The sequence below is a fragment of the Xyrauchen texanus genome, chromosome 8 (assembly GCF_025860055.1).
Source record: "Xyrauchen texanus isolate HMW12.3.18 chromosome 8, RBS_HiC_50CHRs, whole genome shotgun sequence".
NCBI lineage: Eukaryota > Metazoa > Chordata > Actinopteri > Cypriniformes > Catostomidae > Xyrauchen > Xyrauchen texanus.
This window is the reverse complement of record NC_068283.1, coordinates 34,951,471-34,975,091: the sequence shown is the minus strand read 5'-3', so window position 1 is coordinate 34,975,091 and position 23,621 is coordinate 34,951,471. Positions and strand designations below refer to the sequence as shown.

At 40.3% G+C, this 23,621-nt stretch overlaps 1 protein-coding gene across 1 annotated transcript in view; it reads right to left on the bottom strand.

Annotated features, from left to right (window-relative positions):
- Window positions 1-23,621, bottom strand: part of LOC127647742 (corticotropin-releasing factor receptor 1-like) — a 197,074-nt gene that overhangs the window by 50,472 nt on the left and 122,981 nt on the right. The window contains exon 6 of the mRNA XM_052132185.1: window positions 10,196-10,302. Coding sequence (XP_051988145.1) covers window positions 10,196-10,302 — 107 coding nt within the window. The remainder of the gene's footprint in view (window positions 1-10,195; window positions 10,303-23,621) is intronic.

Sequence of the window (23,621 nt, the reverse complement as noted above, 5' to 3'; positions counted from 1 at the left end):
TCGACCGTGTCATGATTGTTGTTGCCAGATGGGCTGGTTAGTGTATTTTGTAACTGCTGATCTCCTGGGATTTTCATGCACAACAGTTTATAGAATTTACTTTCTCTAGAGTTTACTCAGAATGGTGCCAAAAACCAAAAACATCCAGTAAAAGAAGGTTTTGTGAATGGTAATGCCTTGTTGATGAGAGAGGTCAACAGAGATTGGCCAGACTGGTTCAAGCTGACAGAAAGGCTATGGTAACTCAGATAACCCCTCTGTACAATTGTAGTAAGCAGAAGAGCAACTCAGATGACAACGTCTGACACTTAATTAGGACTATTCCTACTAAAGTGTTTGTGAGTGAATTTTTCAACTTTTTGATGATATTATCTGGATTGGATTTATCTGGAGTGTTTCAGGTTCAATACAAGTTAAGATAATCGACAGCATATGTTGCATAATGTCGATTACCACGACTCGTCACTCATCATAAAAATCGAGGGACAATGAGGCACTTAAGTGTGGAAGTGATTGGGGCCAATATTTGGAGGGTTAAAGGCAGAAATGTGAAGCTTATAATTTTATATTTTATATTTTTACAGTTACAGTTTGGCCCCATTCACTTTCATTGTAAGGAGAGATAAGAACAAAGTCCAACAATATGGTCCAAATGATGTCGACTGAGCTTATCTTGTATCAAACTGATAATTTAATATCACCAGCAAAATCACATTTACATTTATGCATTTGGCCGATGCTTTTATCCAAAGCGATTTACAGTGCATTCAATGTATACATTTATTTTTCAGTTTGTGTGTTCTCTGGGAATCAAACCTAAGACGTTGCACCATGGTCTACCAGTTGAGCAACAACCCATTGCAAATATAGTGAATATTCGATACATCGCTTAACCCTAGTTCTGAGTTCTTAATTTATATTAGCTCAGTATATTTTCGCAGAACATTTTTCTGTTCAGTTGTTGGACAATGTTATATAAATACTGAAAAGAGGTCTCATTCATATCTAACATACGCCATATGTGAGAGCTCTGATGCCCATGGAGGGTGTCCCAGCAGCACTTCCAAATCCTGGAACCCTTATCCAGGAAATAAAGCCCCCTGAAACATTAAAAAGCCAATTTAATACTCCTGTCCTTCTGCCCCTGTGGGAAAACAGAGATATGGCACAGATGAGGACCTGAGTGCAAGAGCTCTAGCTGTGTGCACCGAACATCTGTTCATCATTTATTTAATTACACTGTTTCCCTGCAAGAGGAACAGCTCCAGCCTAACTGCAACTTTACAAGCACTGTTTTCCCTAAAATAGTTTGGTTTATTTTACCTAGCCTCAATCTGTCCATGACAAACTGACTTTGGAAGATTAGCTAGAAAGACAGAGGTTAATCAGCAGGGCACACCGTTGTGAAAGGCTATGTCCAACAAAAAATGTCAACTGACTCCTGGTGTGATTGGAAATCCAGTGTCAGATGACAGAATATCTTCTCCGGATTAATCAAAAAACAGATTAAATTTGGGATAATCTAGTATAAAAGATGTATGTTTAATCTGCTTAGTTCCCTCAATCTGCAGCCCAAACACAAAAGAGTATATGAGAATCCTGGAATATGTGACAACCTTTTTCTTGAAATCCAGTTTGAGTATTGATCCAGACTAATAAAAGGAATATTTGACTCAAAAATGAAAATTCTATCAATATTTCCTCATCCTTTCCCAAAACCATATGGCTTTCTGTCTTTATAGAACACAAAAGGAAACTCAGTCATTCTCTGACCAAATATCATGATGCAAGAACAATACGTTTTGTTGCTGTTGATGTAGTATCCATATTTGCTATGTGCACGATGCTGTATATTGTTGATCAAGGATTTTATTTTAGAAAGAAAAACGACTGAAATTTGGGTCTGTTCATTACACAAAGTCACCGTACAGCTTCAGAAGACTTGGAATATAGTGCATGAGTCACATCAACTACTTTTACTGTTGTTTGCAAATTTTGTTTGAGTCAGTATTTACATAATAGACTGATCTCAAAGTGAAATCGAAACATAAGTAGAATTTTCTTTATCTAAAATCGGTCGGTGCATACCGAAATTCAAAACACTGAAGTGGTAAGTGTTGCTGGGAACATAGGCACATGTGAACACTTTTAATGTGGTTTTATTGTTTTATTTATTTTTATATGTATCTATATTTTTGTGTCCTTTTTGGAGCTCAACATTCAAACCAAAACCAAATTTTCAAAGGATCTAAACACTCCGCTCTCATATAGGTCACCAATTGTAGTAACCCCCCTCACAATCCACTCTGACCAGCATAAAGGGGACTTATTAGTACATAATATGGGGTTCAGCCATAAACTTGAGGCAACATTTCAATAAATGTCCGAATGAAATACTCTGGACACTTTTGTCCATACCGATTGCAAATGCAAGATAACGGGGTATAATTTAACTTATCCGGTTAGTTTGATAGAAAGGCTTTGCAATGGTGAAATAGGGGCAAGAACTTCCTGTTCAATACAAAACCAGGTAGGGGCTCACTCAGGTGGAAGCGACCAATGAGCCAAATGTCTGAGACCGAACACATAATAATAAAACTAAATCTTGTGTAGACCTAGTCCACCATTGTCAATCGGCCTATGCAGTTTACTGAAATGTAATCTGAGATGTGTCCCATTCCAAATGAAGGACTTCGCTATGCTATCAAATTTCTTGAAATAAGAGAGTGGGGATATCTATAGGAAAAGACTGTAGCAGGTAGATTAATTTGGGAATACAATTAATTTTAATAACATTAACCTTCTCAATCATCGATAAATGTAATATAGCCCACATCGCTCCAAAACCCTTTTTTTAAAGGGTCAAAATTAACTAACTAATCACACACATTTTCTGGGAATAAAATACCCAAATACTTAATGCCCTGTTTGGGCCACTGAAAAGCTGTTATCGGGCAGTACGCTGTCCGCTTCGGATTTAGACCAATTAACTCTGTATCCCGAGAATTTAGAAGAGGAATTAATAATTCTGTGGAGGCATGGCATACATATAGAAGGGTCAGAGACAAATAATAAAACACAACCTGCATAAAACAGAAGCTCATGCACCACACCTCCCGCCATCACCCCTGAAAAATAATCCTCCTTTCTTATCGCAGCTGCTAATGGTTCCAGGTCAAGACAGAACAATAATGGGGAATGAGGGCAACCCTGCTGGATGCCCTATAGAGAGTAAAATAATCTGAAATGAATACATTTTTTTGTACCGCTGCTACCGGGTGTCTATAAAGTAACTTATTCCATCCAATAAACATACTCCCAAACACTTACATTTCCAAAATCTTAAAAAGATAATCCCATTTTACCATACCAAATGCCTTTTCGGCATCAAGTGAGATGGCAGCAACCTGAGTCTGATCATTCGCCACTGACCACATGATATTGATGAAACACTTAATGCTATCAGAAGAGCTACAGCCCCGAAAAACCCCCCACCTCATCTATTTGTATAAGAGATGTCATAACTTAATCGATTAGCCAAAATGTTTGACAATATTTTAACATCTAGCTGGATCAGGGAAATTGGATGGTAACTCTTACACTCGCTAGGATCTTTGTCCTTTTTAAGAATCAGACTGATCCGGGCTTGCGTCATGGCTGTTGGATGCTGGTAATGATAAAAAAGTGGAACCAATTTTGTATCATAAGATCTAAAAACTCAGCGGCAGAGCAATCTGGCCCCTCAGCCCTGTAGGTTTCTAATATCTTCAACATAGACGAAGATGTGGAACTATAGAGATCAAGATTCTTTAAAAGCGTTATTAATATCAATATCAATGGCAGAGGTAAAAAAGTTCAGCACCAGCAGATTTCACTGAGGGAATGGTAGAAAAAGACACTCTCTGCTTTATATATCTCGCAGCTTTTGGCTTTTGGCGGAGGAAAACGGTTTTCCCTGCTTTTTCCTATGACTCAAAGTATGACCTGAATAAACTGAATAGCCAAAACTTCACCTTCGAGGACAAAATAGTATTATATGTTTATTTCTGAGGTCATCAGACGACATTCGGCCCTTCAGCTCTGCCTCGGCACTTTTAATATTACCTTTCAAATCCACGAGTTCTCGTACTTTGGATTTTTTAATGAATGAGGCATCCGAACCCTAGAAACCACCTTAAGTACCTCCCAAGCCTCACCCACAGAGGATACTGAGGACCAATTGGTCTCCATATAAACATTGATTCAGCCTTTAACATTTGTTGGAAATCATGATTTTGCAAAAGGGATACATTAAAGTGCCAATTATATGATTTCTTTTTCTCCATATTTGGCAACACCTCTAAACTCACCAGGGCGTGATCTGAGACTAAGATGTTTACAACTGAGCAGTCAACAAAAGGTGAAATGAGGGACTTGGATATCAAAAACAAACAAACATTTTTTATTCTGGAATAAATCTTATAGACTCATGAAAATAATCCCTACACCCAGATGGGTTCAAAAGTCTCCAAATATCTATAAGACCAAGATTTTTATACATCCTGTGAAGCGTCAATGTTGCTCTAGGGGGCTTACACACATTTAGTTCACTATGATCAAGGACTGAGTTCATCAATAGGTTAAAGTCTCCTCCCAGTATTGTATCAAGATTGGAGCCAGCGGCTTGCAACATCCCTTCAAGATCTATAAAAAGCCCTGATCATTAGTGTTAGGTTCATAAATAGTAGCCAAACTCAACCTTTGCCACTGAATTTCTGCAAAAACTATAATGACTCACCCTAATTTATCTTTACTCTGTTTGAGACATTTGAATTGTAGATGTTTACCTATCAGTGTAATGACTCCCCTGCTCTTACTTGAGCCAGTACTAAAGAAAACATGTCTATTCCTAAACTTTTTAGCTTACTGCAGGGACAGAAGCATTTCTTGAAGAAACACTATATCATTTTTCTTTCATTTTACCTTCTTTCTGTTATGGGGTGTCCAAACCCATTCATATTCCACTTGGATAGAGACAATCCACTAATTTTAACATTTGACATTTTGACATATTAGAAAAAATTAATTGTGTCAAAAACTAAATACTAAAGACGACATTACAACGTTAGTGCAACAACCAAACCCTGAACTTCCCCCAGAACCAAACAAAGAGAATAAAGAAAAATGTGTGCACAACAACGCCAACCGGCATCCATCCCTCTAAACTCAAACAGTCCACGTACGCCTACGAGAGCCCACGCAACAACTTTGCCATCGGATTTCTCAAGTCCGGTGTTTCTATAAATATTTTGTGAGACATAATTACATAACAGAAGAAAATGTATAAAACAAACTACAGTCAATAGGCAGAATAAATAAAAATAATGTGTAGTTTCATCCACAAAGGTGTCTCCACAAAACTAGCTTCAGCCACTAGTGGAACCAGCACACATAAACACACAAAAAAAGCTGTTCAGTTGCCTCAGGCAGTCAAACAAATGTTCAGTGAGTCGTTACATGAGTGCAGCAGATGACCTAATCACTCCAATGTCCTGCAAAAAATATTCCACAAAAAAAACTCCTGCCAATAGGAGTCATAAGCACAAAGAACATGCAGATTCATCCACAACACTGTCCTGAAGGAGTGTTACTACACAAAATAAACTCCAGTCGCTATGCAGAACCACCACAAAAAGAAACTATGAAGTGGCAAAGTTCAGTGAGTCAGGCCCACTCGGCTGTAATGTGAGAATCACACAATGACTTACTCATTCCATTGAATTTATGAAGGACAATGTTTGTTGGGGACATGCTAATACTTTGTGGCCACCTTTAGCACCTATTCTCTATTTGGCTGGGAACATCAGTGCAAAAGCGACCTTCTGTTAATGTAACAGTTTTTTGCATTACTTGAATCGATCACGTTTCTCTCTTGTCGAATTCGCAAAGTCTGGGATAGTCTTTTCTTCCAAGAAAGCCTTCCTTTTCTCCTCACCTTGGGTAACACACACAGATCTTTATCAGATGATCTCAAAAATTTGGCCAGAATTGATCGGGCCTGTCTCCCTCGGCGGATCACCAAGCCAGAATCCTGTAAACTCGCTCAATTTCCAGCTCATGGCCTGTTATGTTGAGCAGACTTGGAAAGAGCCCATCCAGAAATTTCACCATTTCTGTTGGAATTCCTGCTCACTCAGGAATTCCAACAATTCTGACATTGTTTCACCGGTTACGATTCTCAAGGTCTTCCAACTTTTCTCAAATGCATTCCAAGTCCACTTTGGTCACTAGTGGATTAGCAGCTAATTCCCTCTCTGATGTCTCCAGATAATCGATCCGTTTCTGAACATCCGCCACTCTTGTAACCAACTCAGTTAATTTCATCTCCATGGCAGTGATAGATTGACGTATTACAGCAAGATCCTCCAAGTCAGCAATGACCTTCGTCAGCATTGTCGACATTTCTGACAGTTGACGCTGAATCTCTTTCACCTCACTAGCCAAATTGAGTCCTGGCTTGTGGCCTGCTGCTCAAGGGCTTGAGCCTGTAAGTGTCTTTTAATGTCTCCAGAGCCCAAGGATTTTGAATTCTTTGACATATTGTCTTCAAAGAACAGTTATGGAACAGGGTGTATCGAATCTCACCGGTTTATGACACAAAAAAGTATTAAAAATAGCAAAGTGCGCAGAGCTCGCAGCTCACATGACCAAACCTTGCATGGCGCCATGGGACTTCTGCTATATAGACGCGCTAAATCACTATTGACTTTTATTATATGGTGAAAACGTGTGAATAATCGTTTATATTTGTCCTGTTCTTACCAAGGTTCTATGGCTCTAAAAGACTTGGAATACAGTACACGAGTCACATCAACTGTTTCGGTTGAGGTTTTACAGTGTTTTTTTGTCCTTTTTGGAGCTCAACAGACTGGAATCTATTTGATTTCATTATCTGGCAAAAAGATGTGTGAATAATGTATTATTAGGCTTCAGAAGACTTGGAATTTAGAGCACAAGCAGTGGTGGATTTACACATGGGTGACATGGGCAGTCACTTTGTGTGCGTGCTGAAGCGTTTTTTGCCCAGGGCGCCATTCAAGCCATTCTGAGCACAAGTCATATCGACATTTCTACATTGGTGTTTTTAAATTCTTTTTTTAAGCATGACAGCGAGGAGTCACTATTCAGTTTCATTACATGGCTAAAAGCCAGAAGATTTCCATCTTCTATTCCATGGAACAGAGGAAGCCATTCAGGTTTGGAGTGACATTCTCTTCAAGTGAGGTGTCTTCATTTCTACACCATTACTTTAAAATCTCATTGTCGCGGAGCAGTCTGATGACCTATGCCATATCGATTTCTCAGGTGCAGTGTTAAGTGAGAAATAACCTGGAAAGGTTGTCCTTGGACCCCAGAATCTTGAGCTCAAGGAGGGCTCATCACCAAGGTGTTGCCTGTGATAACTAAATATATATATAATTCTTTGTTCCCTCCCATTCAGCCGGGCCACCTGATGTATAGTTCCTGTCAGCAGCTCGAAAATCAATTGATGTACTGATGAGATGTGACAGGAAGACAGCCCATATTTGTGTTAGGGGCTGGGCACAAGTCGCACACAGTTAAACTGATTTAACGTTGATTGACGCAAAGGATATTGGACATGTGGGTAGAGCTGTCCAGAAAAGGGACCATTTGTGGGGAATCTGGATATTTTGGTTAATTTTTGCACAGTGAAGTAATAGATATTTTAATTCATATTGTCATTCTAGGTACATGTTGTGTCTTTTCTGTCCCATAATAACCCTCTAATGTTCTAAACCAATATGACTTTCTTTATACCATGGAACTCAAAAGGAGGTGGTTTGGCAAAATGCCATAGTCATTTACTTACATTGTATGAAAATAAATAAATAAATAAATAAGGCTGCAGTGAAAGTGAAGGGTGACTGAGATTAACATTCGGTCTAACATCATCTGATGTGCTGCAGGAAAGAAAAAATGTCATATGGGTTTGAGACGATATAAGGGTGAGTACATTTTTATTGTAATGGTGAACAATGAAAAACAAAAGGAGATTTTTGCTGACATCTGCTTCTTAGATTTTTCTCCTGAAACTCCAGTATTCTTCCATGTCACCTTTAGAAATTTAGACAGCGATCTCAACGTTGTCTCAAACTGTGCTCAGATTTGCCAAGAAACCAAAATTAGCTAATTATCATATGTAATGTTTAGGGCAAAATTACATAATTATTTACATTATTTCTGTTTCATTCTTTTTAAAGAATGGTCGGAAATCATGCGTTTAATCACGATTATTGTATTCTATGAAAGCAATATTCTAGATAATATTTTTATTATGACAATGTTTTGGATTTTGTACAATGTCAGTTATTTGATTCTGAAAACTTTTATTTTAAATTATCTAAGGCACTATCTTTCTCCTGCGATGGACTGGCGACCTGTCCAGGGTGTCCCCCGCCTTTCGCCCAATGTTAGCTGGGATAGGCTCCAGCCCCCTGCGACCCTGTACACAGGATAAGCGGTTGACGATGGATGGATGGATGGATGGACTATCTTTCTCACAGTAATATGGGTCTTATTAATAATAAATTATGTAATAAGACCTAAACAATTGTGACAGTTCAATATTAATTTTTAATCATTTTAATCAGAGATTTGTTTTAAAAATGTAAAAACACACATGAGGGTCAAAGGGGTCCTGTTTTAAAAAATGTTCTTCCCTTTTCTCCCCAATTCCCAATGCACTCTAGGTCCTTCTGGTGGCGTAATGACTCAATCCGTGTGGCGGAGGATGAACCTCAGTTGTCTCCGCATCTGAGACCGTTAATCTACATCTTATCACTTGGCTTGTTGAGCATGTTACTGCAGAGACGTAGCAAGTGTGAAGGCTTCACACTATTCACACTCCACTGCATCCATGCACAACTCACCATGTGCCCCACCGAGAGAGAGAACCACATTATTGCGACTCCAGGGGTGGTAGTTAGCATCAATTCTTGCTGAGCTATTCAAGCCCCCCCAGTTTTATGTTTTTAATAATTGTTTTTCTTTTTCTGTTCACATTACAACAAAATGGCAACCAATCAGCCACAACATTAAAACCACCTGCCAAATATTGTGTAGGTCCCCCTCCAACCTGCATCTCAGAATAGCATTCTGAAACACTATTCTTCTCACCACAAATATACAGAGCGGTTATCTGAGTTACTGTAGACTTTGTCAGTTCAAACCAGTCTGGCCATTCTCTGTTGACCTCTCTCATCAACAAGGTGTCTCTGTCTGCAGAACTTTTGCTCACTGGATGTTTTTCGTTTTTGGCACCATTCTGAGTAAATTCTATAGACTGTTGTGCGTGAAAAGCCCAGGAGATCAGGTTACAGATATACTCAAACCAGCCCATCTTGCATCAACAATCATCCATGCAATTATCTAATCAGTCAATCGTGTCTCAGCAGTGCAGTGCATAAAATCATGCAGATATGGGTCAGGAGCTTCAGTTAATGCTCAAATCAACCACAGAATGGGGAAAAATGTTCAGTGATTTGTACCATAGCATGATTGTTGGTACCAAGGTGGTTTTAATTTTGTGGCTGATCGGTGTATATGTTGGTTACACCACATGACTTTGATTTGGTGGACAAAAGATTTTTCAAATATTAATAATATATATTTTTTAAAATAACTTATTTTAAAGAAATAATAATCATTATGCATTACTCGAGGCAATATTTATTTTTTCAAGAATTTCATCTTAAAATGGGACTGTTTTACTGTCCCAGGACAGTTACACCACATGATGTTTTTTACATATATATGAAAAAAACATGTTAACGTAATGGAAAACGTGTTCATCATAAAAGAGGTGTGTTCAAGTAATTGTTTTGTGTGAATTGCATTTTTAATGTGTTTTAATTAATTATTTTTGAATAACTTAATAGATCCAGTCAAATAAAATAAATAAATACAAAATTAATTCAACATTACAAAACATTATGAAGCAACCTAACTTTCCTTTGAGGTATGTGAATAGAAGCTAAATCCTTAACAATCACGAGGACCCTCAGTTATTTATTCATCTTACTGCAGCCTAAACATAATTCTCTCTCATATGTCCAATGGTGTGACAAATGCATGTGTCATTCAATCCCACTCACTCAGTTCTTCAGAACTCCTCACAGCAGAGGCACTCACCCACCTGAGTCTCATAAAGAGGATAAAGGCAACCAGCAGGGCTCCCAGAGAAATACAGTGTCCCAAGTAGTTTATGATGACTGCGATGTGGTAATGCAGCTTGCTCTTTTTCTGAAAGATCACAAGAGACACACACAGAAACACATTAAGAAGATGAGAGACTGATGACCAGTAGATATAAAAAAAAGAAATCCCAACCTGAAATAACTCCTAAAAGCCTTTCGGGTCATTATAGAAAAATTCTGGGAATTAGTGTTTTTTTAGAACTCTGCTTTTTGAACTCAAAAGTTTTTTCAAAACTCACAGTCACATCTGACTGCCTTTCATATGTGCACCACCAAACACAACTGAAAAAAAGTATGTTTTTTTTTTTTTTTTTACAACTGTTTCCTGAACACTCTTACTGTCTGTTATTGGTCGGCCAAACAAATAGTCCCACCCTAAACTCACATGATTGGTTAATCCAATGTTGCTGAGCCAGGTTGGTTTAGATGCTCAAACAAACAGAGCAATGTTTTGATAGTGCTGGAGAGCAACAAGGTTTACACCCCCCCAATCCCCACAATGCATGTATGTATGTATGTCTTGAGCTGACTGTTTCAAAGTATCACAAAGCACATATGTTAGCGCTCACGGTCAAACGAGTATACTTTCAAAGGCTACAGCTTCCAAATATGCAAGAGACTTACAAGCACAAGTAAAAAGTAATTATACAATAGCCTTTTTTAGGCTGGGACAAGCGTATTTTTAACCTTAAAAAAAGGTAATATATACATTTTAACTGTTAAGATAATTATATTATAGTTAAGCCATTCCATACAGTATTTCCATACAATAGAAATACATTCTCCTCACTTATTTCCATAAGATGAAAATAAAAGATTGTTTTGGGAGAAAATTCTGGCAGGGTCAAGACCACTGAAAAATATATTCTGCGATTCAATTTTGCAGGAACTGAATACAAATTTTGCATAGACACACTTCTATGCAGGATCAATTTACTTCTTTAAATTAATAACACAAAGCTGTACTGATATATAGGATCATATTCTGCATATAAAGTCCTATGGCTGGCAAAGTCCTCTACGTGGTGAAGGATCCTTGATGTCAGATGGAGCGAGGAGCCAGTCTGTGGTAATCTAAGTCACATCTCAATGCAAGCAGCTCACAACATGGAACGATCAGCTAGGGTGTCCCCAAAGGTGACGTGCACAGCCCTTGCCCGAGGAATGCAAAAAGCTGACAAGGCCAACACGCTCATGGATGAGGCAGGCTTAAGAAATGAGTCCACTGATTACGATTGGGCTCCATCAACATTGGAACGATGACTGGCTGGAGCAGAGAATTAGCCAACGCATTGAAACACCACCGAGTTGACATCGCCTGTGTACAAGAGACTAAATGGAAAGTGGCCAAGTCAAGAGACATCGGAGAAGGCTTCAAGTTGGTTTATTATGGTAAATCGACAAAAAGAAACAGTGTCACCGTGGCAGTTAGCCAAAATGACCAAAAATTATGCAGTTATTTTATTATGCAGTTTTAGGAAGCCTTTTAAATTATGGCATGCAAATTGGTATGGCAATCTTTTGGTTCAATTAAAATCACAGCTTGCACGTCTTGTGAGAATTGCAATGAAGGTTATGGGTATAAGGGAATACTCATCACTTCAATCGATTTATGAATCGTTGGTTTTAAAAAAATGCACAGACAATAGTAGGTGATACCAGCCATGTTTTATTTCCAATGTATGAGTTGCTGCCATCAGGGAGACGGTATAGAGTCCCACTGTGTAAGAGTAACCGTTATAAAAAATCCTTTATTCCTCTATCAATTTATATTGCTATATGTTAAATAGCAAGATGCAGTAATATAGGTCTATAGTTGTGTGTGGATTTTGTTATATGTATATATTATGCAGCCTTGAGTCCATTTGTTGTATGTATGTTGTGTATTAATGCAGCTTTGAGTCCAAGACAAATTTCCTGAAAAAGGACAATAAAGTATACAAACAAACAAACAAACAAACAAACAAAAAGGCAATGGAGCGAACATCAAATAGTCTATCTATTTCAATCTATACAGAGAGTAATGTCCAATATGTCCTGTCATGCTATGCACCCTAGTCTGGCTGCAGAAAGATGACTTCTGGAACAGCTTTGAAGGCCATCTTCAGGCCAATGGTGACGAAGAGTTGCTCCTGATAGGCGGCAACCTAAACGGACAAGTCGGGAACACCCGGGATGGGTTCGAATGGATACATGGCAGGCATGGTTGCAGAAATCAAATTGAGGAAGGCGAGTGAGTTCTTGAGTGTCGAAGCACATGACCAGGCAATCACTAACATCTTCTTCAAGAAGCAGCTGTCGCATCTGGTCACGTACAGCAGAGGTGGCCACGTGACACAGATTGAAATGCTATTCTTCTCACCACAAATGTACAGAGCGGTTATCTGAGTTACTGTAGACTTTGTCAGTTCAAAACAGTCTGGCCATTCTCTATTGACCTTTGGCTCCTTCGGCAGCGAGACTTGAAGCTGGCCACCAAAGTCAAAGTAATTTCATTGGACAATATAGCTCCACAACACCGGATACTTGTGCTCGACATGCGCCTACAAGTTCAGCTGCATAAGAAGCAGCCAACAGTAGGGTGAGAACAGATTAAATGGTTAAAACTGGCCAAACATCGAGCCAGAATGGTGGAAGCACTCAGGCAGCTGGAAGAAGGTGCTGCGTCGCCAGTGGGTGTGAAGGAATTAATCGGCGCACATGTCACTGCCTGCGCCAGAGACATCCTCGAAACAACAAAGTCTAATGTCTGCTTCATCAACAAGTAAGTCTGGTGCTGGAATGAAGATGTCCAGTGCACCGTCAAAGAGAATAAGGCCACTTTCAAGACATGGAAGAAATCGAGAAGAGAGAACCTGCAGCGGTATCGCGTCCTCAAATCAGATGCGAAGTGGCTAAAGCCGCCTATCTCCAAGACTTATACGACTAACTGGACATCCCTGAGGGGGCTAATGAAATTTATAGGCAGGACATGTCAAGCACATCAAGGACGAGAATGGTTGTCTCCTGAAGATCCCACCTGACATCCTCTGATGATGGAAAGACTACTTTGCCCATGTGTGCAACGAGAAGTGCCCACATCCGCCAATACACAATGCAACAGCTATCACTGGACCTTTCCAGCCAATATCAGCTGCCGATTTCACGGTGGGCAAGGCAACTAGGCCAGATGACCTCCCAGCGGAAGTGTGTAATCTCATGGGAATGTGAGGAGCGGTGATCCTTACGATGTTGTTTAATAAGACCGTGGATGCCGGCGAAGTCCTGCCAGCTTAATTGACCAGCTTCACCATACCGATTTGGAATAACAAAGGCGATGTCACCGACTGCTTCAATTATTGACTGATCTGGCTACTATTCCATACCATGAAGATCTTCGAGTGTGTACTGGACAGCAGACTCTGCGCAATCATCACAATATCGACAAATCAATGCGGATTTGTGAGGGGATGTGGCACAACAGACACTATCCACACAGCACGGTTGCTGATAGAGAAACACTGCGAGAAGAAAAAACTGTGCACCTCATCCCACATGATCTAATCTAGCACTCCCTCTGCTCGCACAGTGTATCTGAATCCTACGTCCAATGGGTCCAGCTATTCTACCAAGGAGCAACAAGTGTGGTTCAAGCTGCGGTTGGGACATTGCTGCCATCTGACATCAAGGTGGCATCCATCAGAGATCAGCCCTATTGCCACTACTTTTCAACCTATGCATGGATATAGTGCCGAGCAACATCCAAACTCTGCATCTGGGGACTCTATGCCGATGATGTTACGCTGGCAGATGAAACTCGGCTGGAACTTGAACAGAAGGTGCAGATCTGGGACGAATGCCTGGCCAGTTTCGGACTTCACCTAAGCAATGCAAAGACAGAATATCTTGAGTGCAGAGACCAAGTGGATGGATTGATCACAGTTCGTGGTCAAGACCTCAATAAAGTTACCACCTTCAAATATCTCGGTTTGTGTGTCTGAGCGGATGGAAAATCATTCCACGATGCCTGCCATCGTGTAATTGCGGCCTGGATGAAGTGACAGCAGTGGTATGGACATGTAGTCAGAAGTTCCGAAGTCACTGTGGTGAACACAGTGATAAGACTAGACCTGGCTGGCTAGCGACCAAGAGGTCGACCAAAGAAACAGTGGATGGATACCATCAGAAAAGATATTCATGCTGTCAAAATAAACTTGGACGATGCACTGGATCTGAAAAAGTGGCTGCTTGCAAAATAGGTATGGGTAGTTTACATGGAATATTTCTGGTTAATATGAAGTTGAAAAGTCTTGTAGCATTAAACATATTTATATACCTAATATGAATTTAATGTTAATGGGCTCACTTGGGTAACAGGCCAAATTACACGTTCACATTCCAGGAAGCATACGTTTATCATGTAACACGTAGGTAAGTTTGTGTATGTGTGTGAGCATACACTTTAGGCATTATGTGCTTTTTTATCATGGGTCCAGCAGTCCATCACTCTACACCAGTAGGACACTCTTGTCCCTAACTGTGTCCTACTGGTGTAAAAATCTGTCACTGATGTCCTGCGGTACTCACAAGACAGGCCTGTATAGCAAATACCCACTGGTCACTGCAGACCCAGTGGACCATGAGACCAGAGGACAAGAATGGCCAAGCAGGGGGAGGGAAAGCAGTTCTGGAATCCAGTGCCTGCAAAGCTCACTGGGCCTGAGTGAACAAGCCAGCTAGCACAATTTAACCCAGAAGAAACCCTTCTGATGGCAAATCAATCATAAATGGCAAGATCGGATGTTCATGTTGCTTTAGAGATCAAATCAAATCACTTTATTGTCACTCAACCATATACAAAAGTGCAACAGTGGGTGAAAGTATTGGGTGCATTTCCGAGCAACATAACAGTCATGAAAGTGATGAGACATATATCAATTTGGCATCAGATTTAAACAACACAATTTACATATATAATATACACATAATTACACATAACACAATATACAAGTATTGATATACAATGTACAGTATACAATACACACAATATAGAATACACATACACACAATATAAATAGTATATATAAAATATATATATATATATATATATATATATATATATATATACAGTATTGTGCTGTATTGACATTCAGGCTGTCGGATGTTGTTAAGTGAGAATATAATTTATGACAGTCCAATGTGAGATAATAAGATTAATAAAGTGCAGTGCTGATGTATATTGATCGTGAGAGATCAAGAGTTCAAAAGTCTGATTGCTTGGGGGAAGAAGCTGTCTTGAAGTCGGCCGGTGCCGGTCCTGATGCTGCGATACCGCCTGCCTGATGGTAGCAGTGAGAGCAGCCCATGGCTCTGGTGGCTATTTTTTTCACACACCGCCTGGTATGTAATTAGTTGAGATGAGGTAATATTTCAAGATGGATTTTGGATATATATATATTTTTTGCATAACATATTAGTGGTCCCTGTAAGAGCGTGTCCATATTTCTGTTATACTAATTCATTGCATACAGTCTATTTCCACATCTGATTTCTCATGAATGTGCTGTTTTTGTTTTTATCACTGGTGCTAGACAGGAAATGGACTATATAACAGCACACAGATGCTACAATAACTGGTAAAGTACCTCAGAATGAAACTGCTCTTGATCAAGCCCACTTGCGCCAAGACTTTACACTTATGACTTATGGCACAGTGCTGTGCTTTGTGCTAACACTCTTAAAATAGGGCCTGAGGTAATAAAAGCTGCATGCAGAATAATTATAAAAGAATTATAGTTTTAGATAGTTTAGTTAAGCATGTCACACCATAAGATATGTCAACTTTCCATAAGTATTTAATGTATTGAAATTATGACTGATGGGTCGAGGGTTCGGGAAACCTGTTTGAAAAAATAAAATCACAATGTAGCAGCAGGAGTGTGGTTCAGTGTTCGTCTGGAGAGAGAGAAAGTGGTAAAGGTGCACACCTGAGCACTATGATGTCTAACACCTATTTCTGATTGCAGTAAGACCTGGGGAGAGACCATGCCAGAGATAAGGAGAGAGAGAGATGCACAGCAGTGTAACGTGTTTGTTTGAAGCTGAAAAGCCACTCTTTGACTGTGTTAAGCATTTAATAAAGATCTGAGTTTTCAACATACCTGATTCCCACTTCCTCCTTCCCACAGCTTCAGAACTTATTACACATAATTTTTCCAAAGCTTCTGATGGGAGAAATTACACATTTTAGCTTTAAAACAAGTTCCAAACACTCCTCTTGTCATCAACTGGTTGGCAAACAGATCTTTCCCTAAACTCATGCCATTGGCTAAGCCAAGGTTATGGCCATACCTGCCAACATCGGATTGTGAAAAATAGTGAGATTTTAGTGGTTTGTATGTGCAAGGAAGGGCAGTCGATGGAGTTACTGGTGCCCCCCTAGAGTGAGATGGTGCACCCGTAGGGTGTAGTTGTACTAAGCAGACTTTGTAATATGTGTATAAGGATGGGCAGTACTGGTCAGTAATATTACACTGAAGATGAAAAATACAAGAAATTGACAATGTATTCATATGGTCCCTTACCACACCCTTCACAGTTTTAGAAATAAATGCTTTTTTGAGTTATTAAAATAAAATGTACTTTTAAATGCAGTTAATCCTTTCTTAAATGCTGATAACTTTTCAGACCCATGACTTATGAAAAATAGAATTTTTTTTTTATCTTTGATTATTTATCTTCATTATCTTATGTATAAACCTTATGTGTTGGTTTATATGTATTCTTTATTATTTTTCTTTACTTTATTTTTTAGTATTTATTCTTTCCCTTCAGCTGTAATTCTTGTCTTTATGACTCAGTGATACTATGCATATATTGTTGGATCTGTGTAATTTTGTAAATCAAATTGAACATTTATATTGAAACATTTATATTGAAAAAAAAATCCCCAGATTCAACACGTGGAGACTTTTTAGACTGTCCCTTACCACACCCTTCATAGTATTAGCATGGTTCAGACCCCTTACAAACCATACAAAAAAATATACAACTTGTATATTATATAACATGTTAAATTAACTATCTGGAGCCATTTCGCCATGACACCATCTGGCCAGCCTTCGATACAAATAGCTTCCCGTATTGATTTTGATAGGGATGCATCATTTCAAATATAAATACTGGATGATCCCGTATTTTACGGGACAGGTGGCAACCCTACCTGGAGGTCTAATACATTCTCATGAGCAAAGTGTGGATGCGGAAAATTGTGAGTTTACCAGGAGAAATTGTAAATTGGGAATACAGCGGGAGGCAGGGTGGAAAAATGGGAGAAACCCAGTAAAATCAGGAATGTTGGCAGGTATGGGTATGTCTGACCCAGATGGGCCACTCAGACAAGCATGTTGCAGGCCCGTTTGATGTTGCCAGTGGTACAGAAATGGCAAACTTCTCCTTTAAACTCTTACGTTCAACTGTTTGAAGTCAGACTAAAGGACTCTATAAACCCTCCACCTTTTCTCTGAATTGGGCATTAGTAGGGGTTCACACACATTCTCTCTCTCTCCCTCACGCTCTCTCTGATGCCACTTCTTTTAACTTAATCCTGAGAGGAGGGCTCTTCAAAGCAGCCTCTACTGATCCCTGTATTGTTATCAGGGTTGCCCTATTTTAACGGCTCACTCCACCAATCCATCCACGGCAAGCTCACTAATTCACAACAAAATGTTCTCCCTCAGGATCCTGCTGACTCCTGGCTAGACTATCAGTCTTCTAAAGTCAGACAGATTCACTCCCCACAGCCTAATCCAATTGGCCTGTAGGAATACTTGGTTTTGCATTTAGAATTTTGCTGTCATTTTGAGTTTGTACAATGCAAGGTCTCTTGTGGGTGTTTTGAAGGGAGTCACGGTGCCCCATATCAAAGTTTGTACTTTACTAAATACATAAAATTTTACCTAAAGTTTGTGTCATTCTCTGTGGATGCTAACTGAGATGGAGCTGACTACGTTCTTGCAATAGTACCCTATCTCTTACGGGCACTTAAGGAGCATGTAAGCAAATGCAGATGCATTGGCAATGTAGTGGTGGTGGTGGCGTAGTGGCTAAAGCACAGGGCTGTTAATCAGAAGGTCACAGGTTCTAACCCAGCCACCACCATTGTGTCCTTGAGCAAGGCACTTAACTCCAGGTTGCTCCGGGGGGATTGTCCCTGTAATAATTGCACTGTAAGTCGCTTTGGATAAAAGCGTCTGCCAAATGCATAAATCTAAATCTAATAAATCAATGTCAATGCCCTCTTTTTACACTTTCCTGTAAAAGGACATTATAGAGTGCTTTTTTGTGTTGAGAGAGCACAAGGGTTTAGCAATGCAATCTTAGCACCTAGCCAGCATGCAAAATTATTTAAGCATGGAAAGCATGGTTCCTGAAAAGATGTCAAATGACTACACAGCATAAAGTTTTAAGTTTATAAACATTATTAGTGCCCATTTATAACTGCGAAACATTTTTTGAGGTAACTATTAGGTTGAAGACATTTCCAGTAAAACATTGACTATTAAGTATACATTTAGCTGCATGTGTTACAGTACGTCAAGATAAGCTTAAAAAGCACATATACAGTACCTCAAAAAGTATTTACTTAAGCCACACGTAATGTATGAAATTCATACATTACAGTTGAAGTCCAAAGTTTACATACACCTTAGCCAAATACATTTAAACTCAGTTTTTCACAATTCCTGACATTCCCTGTCTTAGGTCAGTTAGGATTACTACTTTATTATAAGAATTTGAAATGTCATAATAATAGTTGAGAGAATGTTATATTTCAGCTTTAATTACTTATACCAAAGTTTATATACACTTTGTTAGTATTTGGTAGCATTGCCTTTAAATTGTTTAACTTGGGTAAAAAACAGCCTTCCACAAGCTTCTCTCAAAAATTTGCTGGAATTTTGCCCCATTCCTCCAGACAGAACTGGTGTAACTGAGTCATTTTTGTAGGCCTCCTTGCTCACACATGCTTTTTCAGTTCTGCCCAAATATTTTCTATCATACTGAGGTCAGGACTTTTGCCATTTTTCCACAACTTTGGAGGTATGCTTGAGGTTACTGTCCATTTGGAAGACCCATCTGCAACAAGCTTTAACTCCCTGGCTGATGTCTTGAGATATTGCTTCAGTATATCCACATAATTTTCCTTCCTCATAATGCCAAATATTTTGTGAAGTGTACCAGTCCCTCCTACAGCAAAACACCCCCACAACATAATGCTGACACCTTCATGCTTTATGGTGGGGATGGTGTTCTTCTGCTTGCAAGCCGCAGCTTTTCTCCTTCAAACATATCGATGGCCATTATGGCCAAACAGTTCAATTTTGTATTATCAGACCAGAAGACATTTCTCCAAAAAGTACGATATTTGTCCCCATGTGCACTTGGAAACTGTATTCTGGCTTTTTTATGGCAGTTTTGGAGTAGTGGATTCTTTCTTGCTGAGCAGCCTTTCAGGATATGTCGATATAGGACTTGTTTTATTGTGGATATAGATACTCGTCTACCTGTTTCCTCCAGCATCTTTATAAGGTCCTTTGCTGTTGTTCTGAGATTGATTTGCACTTTTCACACCAAACAACATTCATCTCTAGGAGATGTGTCTTCTTTCTGAGCGGTATGATGGCAACGTGGTTCCATGGTGTTTATACTTGCATATTTTTGTTTGTAAAGATGAACGTGGTACCTTCAGGCATTTGGAAATTGCTCCCATGGATGAAGTTGTGGAGGTCAACAATTTTTTTTCACCATGATGTCAAGCAAAGAGGCACTGAATTTGAAGGTAGGCCTTAAATTACATCCACAGGTACACCTCCAATTGAGTCCAATTAGCCAATCAGAAGCTAATTTAGGCTTGACATAATTTTCTGGAACTTTCCAAGCTACTTAAAGGCACAGTTAACTTAGTGTATGTAAATTTTGGACTAGAATTTTGATATTGTCAATTAAAAGTTAAACAATCTGTCTGTAAACAATTGTTGGAAAAATGTCACATATCATGCACAAAGTAGATTAAATTACTTGCTAATATGAAATATGTGGAGTGGTTAAAAAATGTGTTATAATGACTTCAGCCTAAGTGTATGTAAACTTCTGATTTCAACTGTAATTTCTGATGTCTATCATAATTTATTTGCAGATATCACATGATTTGATAATATGTTGTCTAACAGAATAAAATACATTACTCTATAAATCATTGAAGTGCGTCTTTCAAGTCCATAACATTTTTGCAACCACCATATCACCATATAGGATACCTCTTGCACACTATTTTGAATATTTTGTTCCAACTCAAACTATCTCACACAGCAGGTACAGTGCATCCGGAAAGTATTCACAGCGCTTCACTTTTTCCACATGTTGTTATGATACTGCCTTATTCCAAAATTGATTAAATCAAAATTCGACAAAAAAATACCCCATAATGACAACGTGAAAGAAGTTTGCTTGAAATCTTTGCAAATTTTTTTAAAATTTGCTGTATCCACTCCTTTTTTTATCTTGGCTGTGTGCTTAGCGTCGTTGTCCTGTTGTAAGATAAACCTTCACCCCAGTCTGAGGTCCAGAGCGCTCTGGAGCAAGTTTTCATCAAGGATGTCTCTGTACATTGCTGCATTCATCTTTCCCTCGATCCTGACTAGTCTCCCAGTTCCTGCCACTAAAAAATATCCCCACAGCATGATGCTACTACCACCATGCTTCACTGTAGGGATGGTATTGGCCATTGCCATTGGCATTGATCTGGTTTCCTCCAGACATTACGCTTGCCATTCAGGCCAAAGAGTTCAATCTTTGTATCATTAGACCAGATAATTTTGTTTCTCTTGGTCTGAGAATCCTTTTGGCAAACTCCAGGTGGGCTGTCATGTGCCTTTTACTGAGGAGTGGCTTCCGTCTGGCCACTCTACCATACAGGCCTGATTGGTGGAGCGCTACAGAGATGGTTGTTCTTCTGGAAGGTTCTCCTCTCTCCAAAGAGAAACGCTGGAGCTCTGTCAGAGTGACCATCAGGTACTTGGTCACCTCCCTGACTAAGGCCCTTCTCCCCCGATCGCTGGTGGTTCCAAACTTCTTCCATTTATGGATGATGGAGGTCACTGTGCTCATTGGGACCTTCAATGCTGCAAAAATTGTTCTGTACCCTTCCCCAGATCTGTGCCTCGATACAATCCTACAGACAATTCCTTGGACTTCATGGCTTGGTTTGTGCTCTGACATGCACTGTTAACTGTGGGACCTTATATAGACAGATGTGTGCCTTTCCAAATCATGTCCAATCAACTATACCACAGGTGGACTCCAATCAAGTTGTAGAAACATCTCAAGGATGATCAGTGGAAACAGGATGCACCTGAGCTCAATTTTGAGTGTCATGGCAAAGGCTGTGAATACTTATGTACATGTGATTTTCTTTTTTTTTTTTTTCATTTTGGAATAAGGCTGTAACATAACAAAATGTGGAAAACGTGCAGTGCTGTGAACACTTTCCGGATGCACTGCAACCAACTGGGCCCAGAGGAAACAAATCTCATGCACCACTCCACCAATATTAAACATGTTTGCATCTCATAACAAGTTGGTTTAAGGGCAATTGCTAATTGAGGTTAACCATCACCAAATCCTGTGTCGTCCCATCATCTCCCTCACTGCTACAAGAAAAAACTACAAATGAGCTACAAGAAAAAAACGAATCGGTTACTTAACGTAACCTCGGTTCTCTCTAGAAGAGGGAACGAGTATTGCGTAAGCTAGCTTACGCTATGGGAAAGATTCATCTTTTCTGAGATATTGAAGCCAAAAAATTATCCTTAATTTTGTATCCATTGTCAACGCAGTGCAGCAACTGCATACCTTGAGCAGGATAGCTAGCGAGCTCATTGGTTGCTCTGCGGCAACTGCTACAGCCTATAGACGAACTTGAGTGAACTTGCGTCCAATGACAGGCGCCCGCACCGTCACTGTATCAAAGCCCGCCAGAATGGGCGTGGCTAGAGTGCATATAAGCGTAAGTTCGTAGGCTGGAACCCTGGTTTTCATTGAATGAAGCGAAAATCGCTCGTGGCGCGAGCACGGCCGGCTACGCAATACTCGTTCCCTCTTCTAGAGAGAACCGAGGTTACGTTAAGTAACCGATTCTTTCTCTTATGAGAGGTTCTCTCGTATTGCGTAAGCTAGCTTACGCTACAGGAACCCATTGTCAACGCCGTGCGCGCCAAGCATCCACTGCATGAGCCCGGGGGTGGGGGGGACCCGGGGGAGCCCTTGTGAGTGGGGGAATAATATTTGGCCGGCAAGAGTGCGGGCCAGTGTGTGTGTAATACATAAGCACATAGTGGGAAGGGACAGACAGAGCGGCGGTGCCGGTCTGTGTGGAATGTGTCCCGTCAGTGCAGCTCACCAGGGGAGCTGTAGCGTATTAAACCGCTAGTAGTTTTGCCTGCAGGGCGGGCACTTCTAGATTGTAAAATCTGACAAAAGTGGAGGGGGAAGCCCAGCCCGCTGCCACACATATGTCGTGAATGGAAATCCCGCTGGACCATGCCCACGAGGAGGCCATGCCTCTAGTGGAGTGAGCCCTAATGCCTAACGGGCATGGTAGGTCTTTTGACGCGTACGCGGCAGCAATAGCGTCCACTATCCATCTAGACAGTGTCTGTTTCGAGGCGGCGAAACCATTGGTGCGCCCTCCGAACGAAACGAAAAGCTGCTCAGAGCTTCTGAAAGAGGTGGAGCGCGCAGTATACAATCTCAGTGCTCTGACTGGGCAAAGGAGATTGGCGTCGCATTCGCTATCGGATGCTGGCAGCACCGATAGGGAAATTATTTGTGCTCTGAAAGGAGTACCGATCACCTTGGGGACATAGCCGTGTCTAGGATTTAAAATGACCTTGGAGTCACTTGGTCCAAACTCAAGACACGCAGCGCTGACAGACAGCGCGTGAAGGTCTCCCACACGTTTAACTGATGACAGAGCAGTTAGGAAAACGGTTTTGACTGAAAGGTATTTCAAATCCACGGATTGAAGCGCTTCGAAAGGGGGGGGGCTTTCATAGCTTCGAGAACTACGGAAAGAACCCAGATAGGAACCGATGGGGGCGCGGGGGTTCATCCTTCTAGCTCCCCTGAGGAAGCGGATGACCAGCTCGTTTTTTCGAGCTGGGCAGTGAGAGTTCACTTCTGACGCAAAGAGGTCTATCTCTGCTCTGCCGAATATGCTCCATAACTTCTGGACTGTTTGAGCTTGCAGGGACCATTCCCCTGGGGTCTGTCTGGGCCGTCGTTCAGGTGGCCTGGCACGTGCGTCGCCCTCAGCAAGCGCAGGTG